General features: G+C 35.6%; 1 protein-coding gene across 3 annotated transcripts in view; it reads left to right on the top strand.

Annotated features, from left to right (window-relative positions):
• Positions 1-2,511: 2,511 nt before the first annotated feature.
• LOC307003563 (NLR family CARD domain-containing protein 3-like) overlaps positions 2,512-13,166 on the top strand; it is a 59,134-nt gene continuing 48,479 nt past the window's right edge. For all 3 annotated transcript variants that reach the window (XM_079622165.1, XM_079622166.1, XM_079622164.1), the window contains exons 1-3: positions 2,512-2,633; positions 3,547-4,169; positions 7,139-7,249. In XM_079622165.1, the coding sequence (XP_079478291.1) occupies positions 3,745-4,169; positions 7,139-7,249 (536 nt within the window). In that variant the 5' untranslated portion in view covers positions 2,512-2,633; positions 3,547-3,744. The remainder of the gene's footprint in view (positions 2,634-3,546; positions 4,170-7,138; positions 7,250-13,166) is intronic.

Here is a 13,166-nt window from a genome sequence, read left to right as displayed (position 1 = left end):
ATGAATGTAAATTACTAAGACAATTCAGATCATAATTTATTCATACAGCAATGCATGATGGGAGCCAATGGATGAGTTTTGATTGGTGGTACCCAGAATGCACATGCTTTATTATTGTCACCATTGTTGAGATTCATATGCTGATTATTGATGTCAAGTGTGTTTAAACAAATAAACTGGTTCAAAGTCTGTTTTTTTTTTTATCAGAACAACTATTAGTTAACATTATTTTTGATTGTACAGAAAAGCTGATAACCATATGATGTAGAATTAGAGGGCTGCTTTAATCAACAATGTAACCATAGGTTTAGTGACTCAGGTCAAATGATGAAAATTTTCCATCCAACATCACCTGATCACATTATCTCTTTGTTTATCCAGCTGTCGTAACTCATACAGCAGCCAAACAAAAAATAAAGTTAGTAGTTTAAGGGTCAAGAGCCCAACTAAAGCAAACACTGATCTCCATAATGGTGACTTAACAATTATATTTTCTCCTTTTGGTGATTCTGCTTGTTAACATCAGGTGTCTTCAATGCTCAATTATCACTAAATTAATCACTTGATTATCTCATTAACTTTAATACTCTTCAGTGTTAATTTAACACTCATATTTTAACACTTTACACTCTTGAGGCTGGAGCCAAATAAACTCCAATCCATGGAGTCCAAAGTCCATTTAACACTGGAGTTTTTTCTGTGTACCTTTTCAAAACACGTTCCTCTAACGTCAAGAAAACTGGACATTTTCACATTCCCGGAACCAACACTGAACGTTTGGAGAACGTTCTAATAACAAAAGTCTGTTAGCTGGGGGAGAGGGATGACCTTCTTTTGTAAGGTAAATTTGTATTTTTTTTTTACAATGTTTTTGAAAATATATTAATTATCACAGGCTTTAAAGGGCACCTATTATGACATTTAAAATGTTCCTAATGTTGTTTAGGGAGTCCCCAACAACAGTTTTACGTGCATGCAATGTCAAAAAACACTTTTGTTGTCGTATAATATGCATTTATTTTTACCTGATTTGCTCACCGACTCCCAAATGATTCGTTCAACGACTCGTTTTTCCAAACCCCTCCTCTGCGCGACGCTAATCTGCGATTGGTCAGATGACCCAGCAGTGTTTACAGAGATAATACTTATTGTTTAACACGGAGTACAATGATGCTTTTATCAATTAAATTGTGTTATAATAATGATTATAGTCCACTGCTTTGTAGTTTGTAGTAAAAAACTAAAAATAAGATTAAGAATTTAATGTTACGTTAGCGAGCATAGCCCAGAGTTCATATTGTAAAAGCACAATCAGTCTTTGTTTGCATTAGCCCGATGCATAAACATAACGTTTTTACAAAAAAAAATAATAATAATGTAGTTACGTTACTACGAGGTATTACTCTATTCTTTAAGACAACTCCGAAAACAACGACAAACACTTCACATATCTCAATACAATTGCCATTGAAGACCTAGAAGCTAAACGGTGCTTACACAACAAACAAAATAATTATTAAGCATGCTACATAAAACATAAAAGCAACAATTATTAATAACACTTACAGGTTGTGATACGGAGGAGGACGCTGATGCAAATACACTTGGAACGGAACCTTCCTTCAATATCAGCCGGCTCGCGAATCCAAGTTTGATTGCATTTTAAAAAGCAATCGTCTTCAAAATGGCGTGAACAAAGCACAAGGCTCGGACTATACTTCTGTGGTATAGTGAATATATGAATTGTAGCCACTTAGTCTTCAAATGCTCCTCCTTGGGCAGATGAAAAAAGTTGAGTTTGAGTCGCACTTCAGAACACAGCGTCTCGTCGCCATGATATTTTCCCTGGCCTTGGAGAGCAATAAGTGGGCGTATCGTATTCAAATAACTTGACAAGTTGACGTCAACTAGTCAGAGAAAAAGCTTCGGTCTTCTAACGATTCATAAAAATGACTCAGAGTCGACTCTTACTTTTGAAAGACAATAACTTTATATACGGTGCACTTTCATATTTCAAACTTTGCAGGATGTTTTTGTTCACTTAGATCTATGTTACACACTACATGAAAGGTACATTTCAAAATTCCATAATAGGTGCCCTTTAATAAAAAAGGCCTAGTCCTATAGGCCTACTATACTAACTGAAGAAGATACGGTTCAAATTTATTTTATTAAGCTAAATATTTGTTACAGCTCCCTCTAATGCTCTTGTCTTTTCCTGCTTGTCTTTTTGTCCTTTTCCATCTCTCCAATCCTATCCAGCCTCACAGGTGATCGGAGATGAGGATAGTGCGTGCCCTCCGCTTTGTTGCAGTTCGCTGATTTTTTTTAATCCTTTTTTTCCTAATCTGTTTATCCTTTTGTAATAAAGGAGTTGTTTCAGTTTAATATGTTGCAGGCTCATTTATTGGCAATAAATAATAAATGATAATTATGCTGAAACTAAATAATCTAATAATATTGGGCGTGTTTTGGGCTTGTTTTTGAAGCTCCAGTTGCTTATTTGTCTCGCGAGAGTTGGCAACTGTGGCTGCTGGATGTTTACCCGTCTCACAGTGAAACCGAAAGCAGCCGATGACTGTAAAGACGCCATTTTGGAAGACAGAAAATCAGCAATCACTTCACATGTGACAGTAAGTTCGTTCATAGTTGTAATATCGATAGAGTATTTGCGTCTAAACAGACCTTATTCCGAAATCAAACAATAAATAACATGGTAAATTTGAAGGTTACTCCGCTATACTTCACGACACGTCAACTGTAACACTCATACAATGGCCGACAATGGTTAAACTTACTTTTTCTTTTAACAGGAGAATATTAGTTTAATGTTGAAATCTTCGGTTGACTTTAAATACGTAGGCTATTTAATTATTATTTTTTACAATATTGTATACGTTCAGTGACGCAGTAAGACTGGGGAAAGAAAGTGTGGTTATAGGAACTCTGGAACTCCTTGTCTACCGAGCTGGAACAGGTCTCAGATCTGGGGGCTTTTAAAAATGAACTAAAGCGTATTTTAAAAAGAGATCAAGTGTGTAATCATTGTTAGTTTGCGCTCAAATGCACATTCTTTATGTAATGTCAGAATTAGGTAATGTTACTGTAAATGTAAATGTATTTTTTGTACTTTTTGTATGTATGTGAAAAGCCCTTCTAGGGACGGACATTGCAAATTAGCCTTGGCTATAAATGTTGTAGTGTGTGTGGTACATGTTTATTGTTCACACGTGTCCCTATTAAATAAAATAAATAAATAGGATAAACGCATAAAATTAGCTTTAATGCGAGACAAAAAAAACGGATTGTGAAAAACACCTGCAAGAGTTCAGCAGTGTCATTAAAGTGAAGGTGAATCCAGTGTTTAAACGAGGCTGCTGTGTTTGAAAGTGTGGCCGACATGTCGGAAATTTGCTCTAAAAAACATTATTTACAGTAACTGAAGAAACACGGTTGACGTTAAGTTAAAATGAATTAAATGCCATTTAAATAAAATGTGTCAAAATTCAATTGTGTTTTGTGCTTGTCCTCTGTGTCCACATACAGGCCTCTAAATAAAGTGTCATGTCAAGGAGGAAGAGGAGAAACGTACCTGTAAAATGAGTGTGTGTGAGGAGAGAGAGGAGGAGAACCGTACCTGTAAAATGAGTGTGTGTGAGGAGAGAGAGGAGGCGTCTGTTCACACTCAGAGAGCAGCATCTCCAGTATCCAGCTGTGTGTCTATGAAGAGTAACATCTCCAAGCATGAATCCCCCTATGTTCAGTAATGGACCACGTCCAGTATCCAGCTGTGTGTCCATGAAGAGTAACAACTCTATGGGTAATCCCCCTATGTTCAGTGATGGACCATCTCCAGTATCCAGCTGTGTGTCCATGAAGAGTAACATCTTCATGGAAAAGCCGCCTATGTTCAGTGATGGACCATCTTCAGGATTCAGCTGTGTGTCCATGAAGAGTAACAACTCCATGGGTAATCCCCCTGAATTCAGTAATGGACCATCTCCAGGATCCAGCTGTGTGTCCATGAAGAGTAACAACTCCATGGGTAATCCCCCTGAATTCAGTAATGGACCATCTCCAGGATCCAGCTGTGTGTCCATGAAGAGTAACATCTCCATGCATAAGCCGCCTGTGTTCAGTGATGGACCTGCTGTGATCTTTGACCCTGTGTGAGTATCATGAAGTTAAGGGCTGGTCCAGATTCTGCGGGCGCTGATTATATTATATTATATTATATTATATTATATTATATTATATTAATCGCCACTAAAAACTACAACACTTTCAATAACACATAAAACACAAGTGTGTGTATGGTTGCACAAATAGTTGTTAAAATAAAGGGTAAAAAGGCTATATAAAATATGTATCCAAATTGAATATATCTATAGATGATAGTCTTACATATCCAAACTTTAATGGTTGCTGAACTTAATGTGCTGCATACATTTTTATTTTCTATTAATATAAAACCTGTGCCTGTGCATCCTAAAACTGCAAGTCAAAGTGGTAAATCCAACCAAGTTGTCTTTGAAATTTGTCTCAAACTATCAATATGCTCTGGGAGTTTTAGGCGCAGTTGCCAATATGGCCGCTAGGTGACATTCAAACTCCATTTGGTGATTTAAAAACTTGAAGGGTTTTAATTTCATGAATGCTGTGGACTACTGGCTTCTCTTGATAAAAGACACATAGGATTTTATTGCTGAAGTGAAAGCAGCAACAACAGAAGTAAAAATAAAGTTTTTACACTGAACTTGCATTAAATGTAAATAAAATGAAAAAGTTTCCACTAGTGGACCGTTCCAGTTAAAATATTCTAAAGTAGCTCCTCAAAATATTAAATAAACATCAATGACTCACACAAGTTGTAGTTATGATTCTTACTTATCTAGTTCATCTAGTTTTTTTTCTGCTCTTCTTCTGTGCTCCACTTCACCAGTTGTCTGTGAGTTTATTGAAGGTTTAAAAAAAACCTAACTAACAATAAGCAGCACGTTACAGTGGTGAGGGAAAAGCTCCCGGTAGTGTGTGTTAAATCACAAAAACAAAGCATGTCTTGCGTCTGTCAGCTGAGGAGATTGACTGAGTGTTTTATTATATATCATAGCAATTACTTGGTTTTGTTTAATCTGCTTTGGCTAAAAAATATTAACTTTTAATATATAAAAAAAACATTCTTTCAATGAACTTTAATTTTGTAAGTTACCTGTATTTATTTTGAGTTATTATTGCTTAAAACAACCCACCTGCAGTTTGATTGATATCTGGAATGCAGAGTTTCTGTGTTTGCAAATAAACTCTTCAAATTTAAGTTAAGTTTACACTATATTACATTAATACATAGATGTAATGCTCTGTTTGTAATTATAGCTTAGAAATGTTCCTTTTTTGTGAAGAGGGTTTATATAATGTTTCTAATGATAGAATTATCGATTTAACTGCAGTGACAAAAGCTTGCACTAAATTGCGCTGGATAATGACAATATTGTCTTTGACAATCTGCTTTATAGGTGAATTAAATTTATTTCAGAATTGATGATCTCTGGAACATTGACACTCATTGAACTGAAGTGAATCCACATTGAACTGACTTGAGCTGAATAACTTCTGTTGATCTGCTTATTCTTTTGCTGAATTGAGTTCTTCATAACTGATGAACTTTGCACTGCTATTGAACTGAACTGATGAGTAAATGTGACTCAAATAATAAACCCACTAATCTCAGAAACCATTGAACAGCATTAACTTTCATTCTGCTCAACTTTTAATTCATAAGCTTTACCCACTTATACCCACTTACCCACAAATTATAATTTCTATAAGAAAACCTGTAAACTCGTTGGAGTGTGCTTGTAAGGACCCTAACCAGTTAAACTTTCAGATGCCTACTGAAAATCATCTGTGTGACCTCTGCAATTAAAGCTTAGTACTAGGAAGGTCAGTTCGACTAAAAGAAAAATGGCAATTGAAAAATATTTGCAAAATTCTCCAATATTTTTAGTATTATTATTATTTGAAATGTTTTTACTGTAAAGCACTTTGTGACCCTTCCTTGTCTGTGGAAGGTGCTATAAATAAATGTTACTTACAATAAGTAGTTGCCACTCCTAAAAACCAATTCAGAGGTTCTCAAACTTCTCAGATCAAGTGCCTTCTACCAAATCCAAACATGTTCAATGTTATTTCAGGATAGAGCAAATATAAATCTTGATCCATCCCTCTTTTTCGTTGCAAAAAGCAAAAAATTGAGATTGCAATGTAAGTATTTTTTTTTTTTTTAAAGAAAATAGGTATTTTTGTGGTAATGAACATTCACTTTTACTGAACCCACAATATTCCTTCGCCGTGAGCAACATGCCCATTTATATATATATTTTTGCAATATAAACTGTTTAAAAGCATCTTAACAGATAATGTTTGTCTCCTATATGCACAAAACCACATAGCTATTTTGATTCATGTCAGCATTCTTTGGTTCAGATGAATGATGTTGCCTCAGGAGTCCTCTAGACACACACATTTAAGTGTTCATAAAAAAGAATGCATGAAGCTCGAATAAAAGTTTTGTTGTTGTTGTTGTTGTTTAAAAGCAAATGGTCTGTTTTTTTCTTTTGATATATTGCATGCTCAGATTCACACAACAAAATATTCTGGGGGCCGCATGACATTTTTGTGAAAATAATCAAAAACACTGGCAGTGGCTTGCAACTTAAAAAAAAAAAACACTGATGGGGAATATTTTTCCCCCCAAAATATATTCAATAATTTTAGCGATTCTCAACGGCTAATTAAATCAATAACACTTTAAAAACAATGAAATATTAGATCAATTTAGCACAGAATCAACGTTGCACTGCTGCCTTCACGATCGCATGAAGGATCAGCCAAATGTCCATGTGCATCTTGAAACATGGATGTTTAGTTTTTTTGTGCCATCTAGTGGTTTAGAGGAGAATAAAATCAAATGCACCCGTTTACCCAACCATTATTAAAACATGTTTTCTCTCTAAAACTATGCATAATACACACACTGCTCTATAAATTACAGTTGTGTTGCCCAATGTTAATTTAATGGAGCAGACAAAAAAAATCTGCACAGAAACAATTTAAAATAATTCAGTTTTTTTTTTCTCAGTATCCACAACAGGAAGAGAAAGAGAGCAGCTTCTCCAGTATCCAACTGTGTGTCCATGAAGAGGCAAGAGCCCCCAACATTCAGTGATGGAGCAGTGACCTTTGACCCTGTGTGAGTATCATCATGTAGGGGGAGAGACACATTCACACAGAATGCACAAAGGTTCAGAAAATGTTTCTTTAGCTCTTTAACATGTGTAACAAGTGGAAGTCAAGAAAGGAATCCTCTCACTTTAACTGTAAGAATGGAGAAATTAGGCAGTCTGGTGAGGAGTGAGCAGTCCTGAGAAGACAAAGGACCTTTCTGTCTATATAATGAAATGCAACAAGAGGCTCTGCACGATTCTGTAACCCAGACCAGCCCGTGATGCGAAGTGTAAGCAAAACACTTCACATCATATATTTTATAATCATGTATTTTATAATGTCAAGGTATTGCATCTTCTCTCTTTATTCCAGAGCGTTTGATGTTTGTGTCTATTATCTTTGAACTGATTATGCAATTGGCGTGGTACATTTACTCTGGCATAATTAATTGTTAACATTTGATTTTATTCTAATCGACTCCGACTTTATTTTCAGTAAAGAGTTAAAAAGAATAGTCAAACAATTCACATTTAATGATGCACAGATCTCATTAAAACCTTTTAATTTATGGAGTCAGATGAAATAATGAATTATTACATGAGAAAATGTATTTCATTTAATCAAATTACTTTGCCACGAGGAAAGACAGTAACGCGCAGAGATCTTCCCCCGCTGATTGGATTCCTCCATTGGGCCGATCGAGCCGGGCCTTACAGTTAAAGTGTCTTTGTTAAATAGTGCTTTCTTATGCTTCTGTCTGTCATTTCTCTGTTAGATCTCCATTTACACAGGAATGATTTTTGTGTGTTGCATCAATGTTATATTGACAGATATCCTTTAAATTACTGATGCACTGAATTTATAAATTTTGATGAAAACTGAAACAAGATTCTGGCTAGCCTAGGAATAAATAAAATCAATGGTTTCCAAACTGGTTGTCTAGGATGACAATAGAATGGCTAGGGGTGCCACAAAATCTCTGATATACAATATCATTAATGATGTACAATAACTGAGTATTTGTCATATTAATATATAAATGTAAGTTTTGTAAGGATATTCTGATCGATCTGCCATGAATCAGCCTATAATAACTTCATATGAATTGACTGATTGTCTCTTAAAGGGCACCTATTATGCCCCTTTATCTCGTAACTTGCCAATCATATGTTGATGACACACAAATGCAAGACTGCTCAAACCAGACCGTGAGAGAAAATATGAAAGAACTTTTAAAAATCAGGATTTATATCAGCTGATCAGCTGAAATATGTGATCGGTATAGACCCCTTTTGCGCCGACGTCACAATTACGTCACGGCGCTAGCTGAAGGCAAAACGGCAAAACAAAGTGAAAACTGGAGGCGGCCAATACAAAACAGCACAGACTACATAATAAGGAGCTTAAATTATTATTATTATTATTAAATGTCATCTTGTTGTGTAGTTGGGTGCAAGAACTGACAGAGTACAGGCTCCAATTTGAAATGTTATCGCATGTTTTCTAAATGATTGTGATTATATGTAAATCATCTATGATTATACATTGTTTTGATTGATTCTGACTAAGAAAGGGTAATCAAATACATAGTTAAAATGAATACGCTGTATCTGGAATTTTTATTTCTAGAAAATATTCACATCATTAAAATTGCACCGTAATGTCACTCTTTGCATTGCCGTCTTCTGGACTTGGCGCTGGCTAGGCAGAACTTCGGATCGTACCACACAAGTCTTGTACGTGACCATTAAGCACATAGTTATAGGCATCTAAAGATTTATATGCCCTCAGTTTTCTGTATGTTCAGTTTCTCTATCGGGTAGGTGTAGAAGTCAGGCCACTCAACCGGAGGTAGCGTTAACGTTAATCCTGTCAGATCGTCCATCATTGACTGAGCGTGTGTGGGTCAGCTAATCTGGTTCCGTCCGTTAAAATTAACTTTTGCTTGCACATTAACCCCCTGGGGTCGGCAATCACGCCGGCGTGATCTGCTCGCTTTTTTTCTTATCAGTGCAAAAGAGATTCAAAATACTTTGTTGGTTTTGATCTTACATTTAAGTGTTTTACATCATTCGAACCAGTTAAGTTTCTATTTTTTTTGTGTATACTCACAATAAAAACAAAGTGTTGTGTCTTTCGCCAAATAAAGAAAAATAAACATGATGCGAGTTCTGCCTTCTCTCTGTCAGGGAAGTCCATTCTGAAACGCGTCCGAAAATGAACTGTAACTCAGCGAATACTTGTCACTCAGGAACGAGAGATTTGTCTTTATGAAGCTAGAATTCTCTTCTTTTAAATGAGTGTAATTTATATAAAAAAACACATATTCGTAGTTTATGTAATCCGTTTGAAACCAAGGAGAGGCGCAGTTTTTCGTTCTCTCTTCATTATTTTTAATGAGCTGATGCCGCCACGCCCCCCGGCGCCATTCACATGCTAATAGTTGAGGTGATCTATACGCATCGCACACGCCCTCCGATCAATGCCATGAAACACGCAGTTTCTCGTCAGATTCACGGATAGTTCATCGCGTTTTGAGGATGGCACGCTTCTCCGGTAAAGTCGTCCTCCAGATGATTATGGACAGCGAGGAAGAATTCACCTTTTCCTCAGAGAAACGGTTGCATCTCAGACGGAGAACGGCTGCATTTTCAAGAGCGAATTGATCCCACAGAGGATACAAGTTCGAGTAAGTTGTTTAGTGTTTATATAATTCTTTTTCTGATTATATAGAACTCATGTGAATTTTCAGACTATATTTTGCTTAGTTTTGGTTAGCTTTTGACATCTTACAGGAAAGATTGCCTTACAATATCCCTAACATTCGTATATGGTCGTGTTTCAATGTAATATTAGGCCTACTCTCTAAACATATTTGTATTATATTTCAATCCGTTTTGATTAGCTTATGACACTGATTATCATGCTAAAAATACTGACTTTTGCGAATATCTGCTTAGGTGTAAATATGATTTCGTGCAAATATATTTCAGCCTCCGGTAAAATGTGATAGGCCTACTGTCTAAATACTAGACATTATATTTTTATATATAAATGTTCGGTTTTGGTTAGCCTATGACACACGCTAAAATATTGCTACAGATGATTGTGAATGCAGGTGTAAATGTTTGAAATGCTCTAAATGCGTGCATTAATGGCCATCAACAGCTCGCGGTGACGCATCTATGGCCCATAAATAGATATTTCTCCGTCCTATGGCCCATCAACAGATATATAGACTACATGCATTGTGCGTCCATACCCATTAATCGCCCATCTTTGGATAATGTATGCTAACACAGTTGTTTTTATTTTTTTAGGAATGTGTTTGCATCACACTCTCCTTCTCCAGCAGAGGGACACGCAGGTGTCGTTCAGTTCTCAATCGAGAATGATGGTAAGTGCACAGACGTAATATTTTACTGATGAAATGTAATTGTGTTTACAATATACATAATATACTCGTCATAATATACAAGTAGGGCCTACCTATTCTTGTGTGAAATTACAAAATCGGTTGTCTTTTTCTTAATCCATGGCCATAGTGATTGATAGCGATAATAATACAGTTTCTTTGATTGTGTTATCAACAGATGTGACAATGAACATGTCCAAGCACCGGTCCCGAAGAGAGCCATGGCAAACAAGCAACAGGTCCAAGTCCACCCTGTCATGGAAAACCGAGACTGATGTTGACATGGTTGCACAGACTGCGTGATTCCTGCCCGGGAAACTGGACCGCAAGTGACCTCTGTTTACTCACATTCGCCCATGAACCTGTTTGTAACAGTTTACACTACCTTTCTTTCTTTTTTTAAAGGATGTTAAGTTATATTGTTAGGAAAGATTTCTATTTTGAATAAATGCTTTTCTTTTTAATCAGTGAATCCTGAAAAAAATATCACAGGTTATAAAAAAATATTAAGCAGCACAACTGTTTCCAACATTGATAATACCTGATTATCAAATCATGATATTAGAATGATTTCTGAAGGATCATGTGACACTGAAGACTGGAGTAAGGATGCTGAAAATTCAGCTTTGATCAAAGAAATAAATTATATTTTAAAGTATATTAAAATAGAAAATCATTATTTTAAATTGTAATAATATTTCACAATATTACTGTTGTTTCTGTATTTTTTATCAAATAAATGCAGCCATCTTCCAAAAATATTAAAAATATTAAAAATGGTAATGTGTCCAAACGTTTGACTGGTACTATATGTTTATATATGTACGGTAGCACTGTGGTCTTGTGAGGCACAACATTTAGTACTGGCACAAAAACTGACTTGCAAAGTTTAAATCATTATATTGTTGTTTTGTGAAAGAGTGATCAGAATGATTTTCACATCATTTTGTAGTAAACATTCTAGCCTACAAGAATAGTAACTCAAAAGTATTGTGCCAAACTATTCAGTATGAGTTATATGAGCTCATTGCAGTGACACATTTTTTCCCAAAACTTACTAACCACGCATAATATTTTTTTTCTATAAAATGCAAACATGTAACTTCCATTTTGCTCACATATTATTGTAGCAGAGTTTGTGCTGAATACAGCATAATTATGTGTTGGCCAAAGGTATGTTGTAAGTAGATGAAATAAGCACAAATGTCAGGGCATGTCAAAACCTCTCAAGGGCCCCAAAAACCCCTCAGACCCCAGGGGGTTAAAGGGCACCTATTATGGAATTTAGAAATGTACCTTTCATGTAGTGTGTAACATAGATCTAAGTGAATAAAAACATCCTGCAAAGTTTGAAATATGAAAGTGCACCGTATATAAAGTTATTGTCTTTCAAAAGTAAGAGTCGACTCGGAGTCATTTTTATGAATCGTTAGAAGACCGAAGCTTTTTCTCTGACTAGATGACGTCAACTTGTCAAGTTATTTGAATACGATACGCCCACTTATTGCGCTCCAAGGCCAGGGAAAATATCATGGCGACGAGACGCTGTGTTCTGAAGTGCGACTCAAAAGCCAACTTTTTTCATCTGCCCAAGGAGGAGCATTTGAAGACTAAGTGGCTACAATTCATATATACACTATACCACAGAAGTATAGTCCGAGCCGTGTGCTTTGTTCACGCCATTTTGAAGACGATTGCTTTTTAAATGCAATCAAACTTGGATTCGCGAGCCGGCTGATATTGAAGGAAGGTTCAGTTCCAAGTGTATTTGCATCAGCTTCCTCCTCCGTATCACAACCTGTAAGTGTTATTAATAATTGTTGCTTTTATGTTTTATGTAGCATGCTTAATAATTATTTTGTTTGTTGTGTAAGCACCGTTTAGCTTCTAGGTCTTCAATGACAATTGTATTGAGATATGTGAAGTGTTTGTCGTTGTTTTCGGAGTTGTCTTAAAGAATAGAATAATACCTCGTAGTAACATAACTGCATTTTTTTTTTTGTAAAAACGTTATGTTTATGCATCGGGCTAATGCAAACAAAGACTGATTGTGCTTTTACAATATGAACTCTGGGCTATGCTCGCTAACGTAACATTACATTCTTTATCTTATTTTTAGTTTTTTACTACAAACTACAAAGCAGTGGACTATAATAATTATTATAACACAATTTAATTGATAAAAGCATCATTGTACTCTGTGTTAAACAATAAGTATTATCTCTGTAAACACTGCTGGGTCATCTGACCAATCGTAGATTAGCGTCGCACAAAGGAGGGGTTTGGAAAAATGAGTCGTTGAACGAATCATTTGGGAGTTAGTGAGCAAATCAGGTAAAAATAAATGCATATTATACGACAACAAAAGTGTTTTTTGACATTGCATGCACGTAAAACTGTTGTTTGGGACTCCCTAAACAACATTAGGAACATTTTAAATGTCATAATAGGTGCCCTTTAAGATAAAATTGGATTTTCTCCAGTCATTGTTAAAAAACAAGCTAACAAAACTTTTTTTTTTTCTGTT

This window comes from Phoxinus phoxinus (genome assembly GCF_949152265.1).
Source record: "Phoxinus phoxinus genome assembly, chromosome: 1".
NCBI classification, from domain to species: Eukaryota; Metazoa; Chordata; class Actinopteri; order Cypriniformes; family Leuciscidae; genus Phoxinus; species Phoxinus phoxinus.
The sequence above is the reverse complement of the archived record's forward strand: the minus strand, read 5'-3'. Positions and strand labels throughout refer to the sequence as shown.